The sequence below is a fragment of the Ipomoea triloba genome, chromosome 10, assembly GCF_003576645.1.
Source record: "Ipomoea triloba cultivar NCNSP0323 chromosome 10, ASM357664v1".
In the NCBI taxonomy this organism is placed as follows: Eukaryota; Viridiplantae; Streptophyta; class Magnoliopsida; order Solanales; family Convolvulaceae; genus Ipomoea; species Ipomoea triloba.
In genome coordinates, this window is record NC_044925.1 from 19,045,348 (window position 1) to 19,057,165 (window position 11,818).

Genomic DNA, 11,818 nt, shown 5'->3' on the forward strand with positions numbered 1-11,818 from the left:
ATTTGTACTCATAATGATTATAGTTTTTTTTAAAAGTAATGATGGTATACTCATTAATTAGTATAACTTCAATATTGTTACGTAAATATATCTATTGTATAATCTGTTCATCTATACTTGTATGCTTGTATGTAATGTTGTGGTTCTCATTATATTCATCTATAATCTACACATTTTAGTTAATCCTAACTCCCTAATCTATGGTTTTTGAATTTATGTTATGGTTCCCATTATATTATTTCATAACATCCTTTATGAACATATTTTCCATGACACAAGGATATTAATAATGACAAATGCAGTAAAGTTAATTGATATTGACACAGAAATTGTTGGCTGGAGTTGTACTGTTCATGTCATTAAGAAAAACGAACCAAAAAACGCTATTGGAATGCCTGAGAAAAGTATATGCTCATCATACTTGAGAATGAAACAATAAGTAAATAGTAAAATTTTTCTCCGTTTATTATTATTATTATTATTATTGTTGTTGTTGTTGTTGTTGTTGTTGTTGTTATTATTGTTATTATTGTTATTATTGTTTGTTATTGTTATTGTTATTATTATTGTTATTATTATTATTATTGTTGTTGTTGTTGTTGTTGTTGTTGTTGTTATTATTATTATTATTATTATTATTATTATCATTGTTGTTAGGAATATATTGTGATTGTTTTGATGAACCAAAAATGTAATATTAGACCCCCAATTTTATTTTGAGTCTAGTATAGGATTACGTCGAACACAAGCCTAGTCGATTAAGTGGAAATTACAATAGTATAAATTTTTAATTTATACTTATAAGTCGTTCACTTCCACTTTACAAATTGAGAAGAATTTGGAAGATTGATCAAGACTCGAAGACATCCCGAAACGTGACAACGGTTCGAATTGCAATAATTAATTCTTTGGAAGAATTAATTAATTCAAGATGAGGATGTTGCAATTAAAAGTCAAAATTAAAGTCAACCTCAAATGGGTTCTCTCACAAAAATACTTTAGAGGTTAACTCATACAAGCGAAATATTTTTGGAGATGAGGATGACCTCATGGAGCAAAGTGGCGTGACTAACCTTGACCGTGTAGAAATTCAAAGAAGATGATGACTTACCTCAAGAATTAATTTGGTGATGAGGGTGACCTATTAAATAAATAAGGGAAGGATGACTTGGTCATAAGCCAACATGAGGATGACTTAGCCTTTGAAGATTAAATTTGAGGATGAGAATGAGGATGACTTGGTTTCAAGGCCAAAATAAATCATTAATGAAGATGATGACCGTGACTTTAAAGTTCATCAAAGAGGATGACTTGCCTTTTTGGAAGATCAAAGTTGAGGATGAGGATGACCTACCTATTATTTCATGCAAGGAAGAAGAATTACGAATCATCCAAGGGGGAAGGAATCAAATTAATTTTGAGGCTGAGTATGACATGATCAAGAATAAAAATAGGATGGTCTATTTTTATTTATTCAAAAGGAGTCCAACACTGCCAACAACATTTCTAAAAAGGGAAAATATTATATGGCATGAGGATGACTCCTAAAGGTGATTTCAAATTTTCTTGCTACATGGAGCTGAAGATCATTATGAGAAAAATCAGTGTACTTTTCGGTGGCATTAATTATGCTCAAGCAAGAGTCACCAAACGGATATATCTCAGAGCAACCTGACTTATGGATAATGAACAAAGTCAAGTGTTCACACTACCAAAGTCAAGGATGGATGACTATAAGTTACAATAGCAAAGCACGTTGAAGGTCCCCACCAATTGCTTGAAGATCGCGAAACTCATATATCCACTACCTTGTATCGTCCACCCCACCATATACTCACGCTCCCTCACCATCCGCTGACCACTAGGGCGGTTTGCCATGGTAGCCTAAGTAGTCCGCCTAGGGGCGGAAAGACCTCACAACCATAGATCGGGGAGTGGTCCGCTATGTCCAAGCACACCATCTTCCTTCGTTACTCATTTTTCTCGGATCTTGCTCTCTATCACGCTGCTCCTTTAATAGAAAAAAAAAAAACTTTTTCTCGGATCTTGCTCTCTATCACGCTGCTCCTTTAATAGAAAAAAAAAACCTACATCCACTTTTTCTAGAACTTTACTTACTTTAAGAGGTTGCCTCCACACTGTGGCTAGTGAGAGTCAATCCATGGTCATTCTTCCCAAACTTCACCCATATGACCAGTTGAGTCAATATATATGTTGGTGTTAGCTTAATATTATAGATTTTTTTTTTTTTTGGTTAATATGAAGTATAAACTCTTCCCTTCTTTTTGTTTTTTCTTTATATATATATATTTATATGATAATTAAAATTTACGACTTTAAAGATTTGTGAAATATAATTTAAACTTAACATTTTAAATTATTTTATTTATTAATATTTTAATATTAGGCATGATTTTCACACGTTGCATATACAAATATTAAAAAAATTATTTTTATTTATGTTGACCTGCAATGATTTTTTTTTTTAATTCACTCAAAAACATAACCCATACAAATGGGTGTTTAGTTTAAGAGATATTTTGAGATAATGTAATATTTTTGTGAATATCACATAATTTTTTTTTTGAAAGTGAATATCACGTTACTTAAAAATGTGGAAAAAATGTGAAATAATAAAATATAATATTAGTGATTTACACCATCATGGGCGTGAGAGCAAAGTAATGGAATACATGATATAGTTCATTAGTTTGGAAAAAGTTAAAAATTTGAATATCAAAAAATATATTATAAGACAAATAAGAGTCCATAGAAGGGAAGGTAGTGTTTAGTAGAGAGGTTATTAGAGAGAATAAGCGATGAAGAAGGAATGGGGATGAAAAGCCGAGAGAGTACTCTTCAAAGTCGTCACCTTCTCTACGACGACTACAGAACAGGCTTTTGTTGAAGAGGTCTGGGTTTGTTTTCTGAGCTGTTGACCTGGGAAAGGAACTTTCGGATGAAGGCAATAGTGAGTGCCTACAACCTGTTTGATGAAATTCCCAAATGAGATTTTCCCGAGTCTTAAATTTGTTCCTGTTTCCTTCTTGTCTTTGTGACAAGCTGCTTTTCCTGTTTGTGTTAGTCCTCTTCTTCTTGTTCTTTGTAACAAGCACTATCTATTCCTTCAGTCTGTGGTTTGAGTTTTGCTAATCAGTGCATGAAGTATTGCCTTACACCAACGGACATCACAATCTGAATCTTTACTCTCTGCTTACTGGATCACAGTTGTTCAATCTAGCTTCGAGTCCATACATTATCAATGAGTTTTATATCTTGGAATTGTAGGGGGCTTGGCAACCAAACGACAGTTCAAGTCCTCAACGACATCGTCCACACTAAGAGGCCGGTCTTATTATTCTTAATGGAAACAAAGCTATGTTCTTCAAAGATGGAGATTATTAGAACCAAAGTGGGATTTGACAACATGTTTACAGTGGATTGCTCGGGTCGAAGTGGGGGACTTGCCCTCTTGTGGAAAAAAGAGTTAAACCTGACCATTGTTAACCATTCTAGGAACTTCATTGATGCCACTATCAACTCTGTATCATCTTCTCCTCTATGGCGTTACACCGGCTTCTACGGTTGCCCAAAAAGACATCGACATGCAGAATCCTGGGATCTTCTCAAACAGTTGTCTCTCAACAACTCTCTCCCTTGGATTTTAATGGGGGATTTCAATGATTTCCTCTCTCACGACGAAAATTTGGGCGGTGCTACTCATCCCAACCGGTTGATTCAAGGGTTTTGGGAAGCAGTAAACTTCAGTGGACTGTTTGATCTTACCTTCAATGGCTATCAGTTTACATGGGATAAAGGCATAGGCACTACCAATTGGGTTAGGGAGAAACTGGATCGTATCCTGGTTAATGGAAGGTGGCTTGATCGATTTGGGTATGCTAGAGTAGAGTCTTTTGAAGCTCTCGTTAGTGATCATCTTCCCTTAGCTGTTTGGCCGTTCCCAGCAACACGGATCAGGACTAATAGAAAGTTCAAATTTGAGAATTGTTGGTTAAAGGAAGCCAGTGTAGAGACATAGTTTACCAAAGTTGGAATATTTCAGAAGGTCTAAATCTATGCTCTCATTTTGAGGTCTGTAGTCATGCTGTTTGGAAATGGGGTAAGAATTTTAACAAAAATTTACAACCACAAATTAATACTCTCAAAAGGCAGATGAGTTTCCTTAGAACAAGAAGTGATAACCAAGGAATTCTGGAATTTTCTCAAGCTTAGAGGTTATTTATTAATCTTCTCAACAAACAAAATCAGTTTTAGAAACAGAGGGCAAAAATGTTCTGGTACAAGGGCGGCGACAACAACACCAAATTCTTTCATAATGCCGTCAAACAGAGAAAGAGGAATAATACAATCCAGAGGTTAAAGGACGACGCAAGCAACTGGATTACTCAGGGACCTGAACTGAATGCCTTGGTAAGGGACTATTTCATTAACATATTTTCTAGTGCTACGTGTGATCTTAATCATGTTATTAGTTGCATTAACCCCAAGATTACCAGTACTCAGAATCGCAGGTTACTAATGAAAGTTTCTAGCAGTGAAATTAAGAAAGCTTTGTTTGGGATGCATCCGGATTAGAGCCCCGTCTTTGATGGTTTTAACCCAGGATTTTTTCAATCCTATTGGGATATTTTGGGGGAGAGCTTAGTGCATTTCTGCAATGAGTTCTTAAAAACTGGTAAACTCCCAAAAGGTTTGAACACTACTCAAATTGTTCTGATCCCAAAAAAAAACAAATTCTCGAAACTATGGCAGATCTCAGACCTATAGCACTCTGTACAGTTGCTTAAAAAATCCTTGCAAAGGCCATTGCCAATAGACTTTAGCCTCTCTTGAATGGTATCATTTCGGACAACCAAAGTGTATTTGTGCCGGGCAGATTAATTACTGATAACATTATGATAGCCTACGAATTGCAACACTACTTGAAAAGGAAAACTCAAGGTAAGATTGGAAATGTAGCCTTAAAACTTGATATGAGCAAAGCCTATGATAGGCTAGAGCGGCCTATGCTGCGCAGCATTATGCTTAAATTGGGTTTTGGAGAAAGGTGGATTTCCCTTGTAATGGAGTGTGTTACCTCTGTTGAGTATTTTGTGCTGAACAGAACTGATGAAATTGGTCATATTAAACCAAGTAGAGGTATTAGGCAAGGAGATCCTATTTCACCCTATCTCTTTATCATCGTTGCAGAAGGCTTGAGTGCAATGCTAAAGGATTATGAGAACAAAAACAAGATCCATAGTTTATCAGTTGCTAGGAATGCACCTACTGTTAACCATCTTCTTTTTGCAGATGACAGCTATATTTTCCTGAGGGCTAATCCTATGGAGGCTTCAAATCTCAAACAACTATTACTGGATTATGAGAAGGCTTCAGGTCAGTCTATAAATCTAAACAAATCTGCCATTGTTTTCAGCAAAAATGTGGGTGAAGAGGATAGAAGGAAATTGAGTGAGATTCTAGGGGTTCAAGGAAGTACCAGTTCTGGAAACTATTTGGGTCTTCCTATGATCATGGGGAAAAACAAGAAGGAGAGGAAAATTGTCAACTGTATACAAGGGTGGAATCACATGTTCCTATCTAGAGTAGGGCGTGAGATATTATTGAAGACTGTTCTTCAAGCACTTCCAACATATGCCATAGGAGTGTTCTTACTACCAAAGACCCTAACCAATGAAATTTAAGTTATCATGAACTCTTATTGGTGGAAGGGTGGAGGACGGAACAACAGGGGCATCAATTGGAAATCTTGGAACCACCTGTGCAAGCCAAAGAAGTGGGGAGGTATTGGATTTCGCAGCCTCTATGACTTCAATCTGGCCCTCTTATGCAAACAGGCCTGGAACCTCATACAAAAACCTGACTCACTTGCATCTCAGATCTATAAGGCAAGGTACTATCCAAATGTCTCTTTTCTGGAAGCAAAAGCTGGAGCCAATCTCTCTTATATATGGAGCAGTTTGCTTGCAACCTAGGACATAATCTGTAAGCAGTCAAGATGGAGGGTTGGGAATGGTAATCAAGTTAGAATTTGGTCCGACAACTGGCTCCCAGACTTATCTAATCCCAAAGTGACTACTTACCCATTTCCATTTATGGAACTCGCAACAGTGGCTGATCGTATTGATCCAATAGAGTGTAACTAGGATGCAGAGGCCATTACATCTATTTTTAACCAGAGAGATACAGAGCTTATATTGAAAATCCCTATCCCTAGACAACATATGCAAGACAAGATTATTTGGGGACCTGAAGTAGATGGGAAATTTTCTATGAAAAGTTGTTACAAAGCGATTCATGGCGTGATGTCGGAAAGTGAGAGCCAGAACTTCAGCAGATTTTGGCAATGCAAAATACCCTATAAGGTAAAAACTTTCCTTTGGCAAGCATGCACTATGACTCTTCCAACTAAAGACTCTCTGAGAGCTAAGCAGGTTAATTGTGATGATAAATGCCAACTGTGCTTGAGTGGTAAGGAATCAGTCCTTCATCTGTTTGGTAGAGTGCGATTACGCTAAAGCCTGTTGGAGCTATCTACGATTCCAATATCAGCCAGGATCTTATACCAACTTCCAAGATTGGATGAGCACTATGTCAACCTCCCTCTCCAACATTCATGCTTGCATTCTGTATATTGTCTGTTGGAAAATTTGGGATATGAGGAACAATATTTTATGGAACAACCAATCCCTCAATGCTGCCCGTTTCACAGTCCAAAGTGCTCAAAATTATCTTAATGATTGGTTGCAGGCCAACAAAGCTGAGCAGTTTAGAGATGAATTAGCATAGCTGAAGAGCCTAAATGGTCTAAACCTCAACTGGGATTATTGAAGTTGAATGTTGATGCGACTATTGACAAATCGCACTCGAAAATGGGCTTTGGCTGTGTTCTTAGGAATGATCAAGGTCACTTTGTTGCTGCAAAAGGATCACAATGGAGTGGCGCCTATAATTCTAGAGAAGCTGAGGCTGTCGCCATAAGAGAATCCCTAAGCTGGGTGAAAAGCCATGACTTTGACAATATTATCATTGAAACAGATTCTTTACAGGTGGTGCAGGTACTCAACTCAACTTTAGGTGATTCTTCCGTTCATGTACCGCTAGCTGAAATTAAAAACTTGATGAGTATGTTTACTCATATTAGTTTATCTTTTACTAAACGATTTGCGAATCAGACGGCTCATATACTTGCTAGGCAGTTTCTTTGTCTGATTGTTCGGAGTGGTTTGTTAACCCTCCCATCTTCCTTTGTAATGATCTTTCCTCTGATTTGATCTAATGAAGTTATCTTTCTCAATATATATATATATATATATATATATATTATTACACTACTTTATGCGAAATAATATAAAGGAAAATATTATTTCTACTCTCAAAATTCTACTCCCAAATTTCATTTGCTCTCTTAAAATTTTAATGTTGATATATTCCTTAGAGTCCACAAGATGTAGATATAGGCCCGGTTTATTAAATGACTGCTAGCTGATAGCTGCTACCTGATTGGGTTAGAAGGTATGACTAGTTGATAACATTAATCGATTGTAGAAGGTGTTTGGTAAATTAGCTGTTAACTGATAATTGTTTGGTATAATTTATTTTCTCAAAAAACTAATTGAAAAGGTTACTTTGAGCAACTTTTTAAAATTTGGGGGTGTTTGGATAGTGGCTGATCAACCATTTTTAGCTGTTTTGACCAATTTTAGCTGTTTGACTTGGTTAAACAACTAAAATTAGTGTTTGGTAAAGCAATCAGCTGAAAATTAAAAAGTTACTGATACCAGCGTTTACAACATAGCTGATCACACTCAATGGTAAATGATAATTTTACCCTTCACTCATCTTCTCCTCTTCTCTCCTTATCCTTCTCCTTCCCCTCTCACAGGCCACCATGAACATACAAAAAAACCTCAAAAATTAAAAGTAAAATAATTACAATGAAAAAGAATATTAATACATCACAAAAGTCATCTTCAACCTCAAAATCCAGATCATACAAGTTAAATTTTTTAGTTCACAAATTAAAAATAAAAAGAAAATACCAACGATGAAAAATAATAAGTAGAGTCATCTTCATTCATGCTGCCATAAGATTCTTGTTGTTTGCTTGGCCATTGTTCTTCGCTTCTAGTTCTCCCTTCTTCTTCTTGTTTCTCGCCATCTCTGCGTTTGATTTAGGGGAGAGGAAATCTTTGCTTTGATTTAGGGAATTAAGTGAGAGTAAATGGGTAGGGATTTATCTTGCAAATAGGCTATGGCCTGTGGGTTTGGGTCAATAATAATAATAATAATAATTATTATTATTATTATTATTATTATTATTATTATTAAAATAACACGAGAGTGAGACTACTGGTTGTGGTGGCCTGTGAGTTTTAGCGGTTTAGGGAATAATAATAATAATAATAATAATAATAATAAGTTGTAAATGTAATTAAAGAATTATATTTAATAATAATAATAGTAATAAATTACATATTTTGTTATATTTTTTTTGAAGGGATATTTTATTATATTTAAAACTTAAAATAACACAATACACTCATACTCTTAAATGTCATTTTTTTACAGGCAATAAGTTAATGGTAAACAACTAATTTACCAAACATTTTTTTTATAACCAGCTAATACAATCAGCTGGTCAAACTAGCTAACACAATCAACTATTAACTATTAGATAATTCGACCAGCTACCAGCTACCCGCTATCATCCATTTGTCAAGCACCCCCTTTAACATTTTAAAGTTACAAAAAGCTAATTAACCAAACACTTATATTGATTATTTTTAACAAGTCACACATCTAATAGTGGTCAAATAAGACAAAATTGGCTGATAAGCTAATTATTTTACCAAACAGGGCCACAAACATTATAGTCCTCTATACTATTAAATAATGTACATTTAGTATACAAATAATGTACTTTCAGTATATTAAAAATGTACATTATATTCAGAAAAAGTACATTATTTGAATACTGAAAGTATATTATTTTGTACAATATATATTCAGTACACGAATAACGTATTTTTAGTATATTGAAATGTATATTTTGTTATGGTTCACACAACAGTGTGTGGACTACAATTTGTTATGTAGATAATTTATCATTTTTTGCCACATTAAGAAGTAAAAGTGAAGAGGTAAAAATAAAAAATAGATCTAGTGAAATTCTAATATGAAAAATACTAAATGGACTCCCAAGTTATAATTCTTCCTTATATTTCCTCACACAAAATTTTGATATTGACACTCTCTTTGAACACATAAGATGAAAATAAATCTTACCAAGAAATAAAAATAAAAATAAAAGAATAAAAAATGAGATTACATGTAATAAAAGTCTCCTAATATAAACATCTCAATAGAGTTCAGATGAATACTAGGGAGTAGTTGAAGTAATTGTGATTTTTTTGTCTGGTGCACGCGCTGGCGCGCCGCTACTGAAGACCAACAAGGTGTCGGTGGCAATCTCTGTAATTTCATAGAACGACAAGGTCAGTTCACAATCCTACCAGAAAAATATCTTCTTTATCTATGGAGGTACATATCTCTGGAACATTCTGCTCTCTATTTCTTGCAAAGATATTTTAACAAAAAAGCATCTCCATACGTTTCTCTCTCTAAAGATTTCCACCAGTTTCAACACTTTTTTTTGTTTGATAGATTTCTCTCTCTATATATCCATGGTTTAATCGAATTCGTTTCTCTTTGTAGACTCTGTACCTGCATACAAAAATCTGTGGAGGTACAGGAGTTTTACTAGAGTCCATTGTTGAGAATTCCGCTCGCATGGATCGGGAGGGAGGATCCAGCGGATCTTGCTACTACTCCATTCTAGGGATTCGCAGCGATGCCTCCTCCTCGGATATTCGCTCAGCTTATCGCAAGCTCGCTCTGGTAATGTATCCGAAGAATTCTTAATTTTTTTTTTCTGGTACTTCATCGGAAGTGTTCTTAATTTTTCTTTTTTCCTAAAAAAAAAAAGATTTCAATGTGCAATTTTTCAATGTTTGTGTGTGCGCATGAACTAACTTTTGTGTTTGATGTTGCGGCTGAGTAGAAGTGGCACCCGGACAGGTGGGCCAAAAACCCGACGGTGGCCGGAGAAGCGAAGCGGCGGTTCCAGAAAATCCAGGAGGCTTATTCAGGTTATATAATACAGGAATAACAAAATTAATAATAATGATAATAACAACAAGAATGACAACAAATGTATGAATGCATGTGTGTTTGAACGGGAATTCTTTGACGATGTTAATTTCCGTTGTTTTTGTTGCCAGTGCTCTCCGATCAAGGGAAGCGGTCAATGTACGACGCTGGATTCCTTGATCTGCTTGAAGAAGACGAAGTGCGTTTTTTTTCTTTCTAATAAAACGTTTACTTTTATTTTTTAATAATAAAATATTCCCCGATTTTTATCTCAAGAAGATTCTTTGTGTACGACAGCGTTTTAGCTCATTAGAGTTTGGTTTATTTTCGTTAGTACTGATTTGCCCCTGACATTTGGGTAAATTGTGAAACAGGGAATGGGTGATTTCCTGCATGATTTGATAAACATGATGGACCAAAATGTTGGGACCCAGGTGTGAATCTTTATTCATCACAGGGGGAGGATATGTAATCTGCAATATAAGAACCTGAATGAATCTTTTAAGTTAATTTTATTTGGTGACAGGAGGAGGAAAGTCTTGAGGATTTGCAGAGGACATTTGTGGAGATGTTTGGCCGAGATTTAGTGAACATGATGGACAATGAAGATCCAATGGTGAAGAAGAGACCACGGGATTCAGGACCTAGCTTGAGGACAGCTCAAAACCGTACTTGTAATGTCAATGGCAATGGCACCTCTTACCACTGTTAGTAATAAATTGGGCTTATCCACCACCACTTGTATTATCTTTCCTGATGTGTTGTACTTAATTGGTAAGGAGGGTGGATGTACTTGATTTAGGAGGCAGATTAGATTTTTCCTAAAGGAAAAAAAAGAGAAGACATTCTAAGTTATTCAGTGCCTCAGTGGCATTAGAGATTTGGAAACTTTGTGGAAAAAATTACTTCTTTGCAGTAATAAAATCTCATTCTTAAATGATGTTTTCAAGACTCCATGTCCAAAAAAATTTATGCTCCTTGAGCAATCATTACATGGGCGAGCTTCATTAATTTTGGGCCATCACAAAATTTTCTTTACAAATGCACAGGGTTAAGGAGAGTGAATGGTTAAGTAGGGATTGTTACCAGCGAAGTAGGAGGTGCTTGATTCTGTTCTAATAACTAATGGCATGAGTCACCATCATAGAGATTGAATCTTTAGATAAATGGATACTTGTCTATTTAATACTCCTCTTCTTTTGAGTTCCATGTTATGTCTGCTTTTAACCTGCTAATAATGAGAGGGAAGCATGTTTGAGTATTGTGTGGTGAAACCAGTGAAAAGAAAGGTAACAGAACAACACTTAAGCCAGCATATAAACACATAATAACAATAAGACAATAAAGAACACTTAGTGAGTTGAAGGAAACTAACAGTTACAAGAAAGTGAAGATTTGATGTTTGCCAAATTAAATAGGACATAATGTTGCTTGACTGTCAAAATTACTAACTAAAAATTGAGAAATTAACTTCACTGACTCAAATGTGTTGACAAAGGGGCAGGGTCTGTCAATTTCATGAATAAGAACCCCTTGTTTTGTAATGCACCAGATAGATCCGATGTGTTGATGGGCTAATCTTCCCAGGGTTGGTGTGAGTGTACAACTTTGGAAGTGGGGTCTAGATGCCCTGTGATTATTTTCA

General features: G+C 35.4%; 2 protein-coding genes across 2 annotated transcripts; both read left to right on the forward strand.

The window, feature by feature from the left end:
- Positions 1 to 3,391: 3,391 nt before the first annotated feature.
- On the forward strand, positions 3,392 to 4,039 carry LOC116033262. Its single transcript, XM_031276017.1, has one exon. The coding sequence runs from the start codon at positions 3,392 to 3,394 to the stop codon at positions 4,037 to 4,039; it is 648 nt and encodes a 215-aa protein (XP_031131877.1).
- A 5,554-nt stretch (positions 4,040 to 9,593) lies between these two features.
- On the forward strand, positions 9,594 to 11,122 carry LOC116031377 (chaperone protein DnaJ-like). Its single transcript, XM_031273563.1, has 5 exons — positions 9,594 to 9,921; positions 10,085 to 10,172; positions 10,305 to 10,372; positions 10,548 to 10,607; positions 10,700 to 11,122. The coding sequence occupies exons 1-5, from the start codon at positions 9,814 to 9,816 to the stop codon at positions 10,883 to 10,885; spliced, it is 510 nt and encodes a 169-aa protein (XP_031129423.1). The 5' UTR covers positions 9,594 to 9,813; the 3' UTR covers positions 10,886 to 11,122.
- The last annotated feature ends 696 nt before the right edge of the window (positions 11,123 to 11,818 follow it).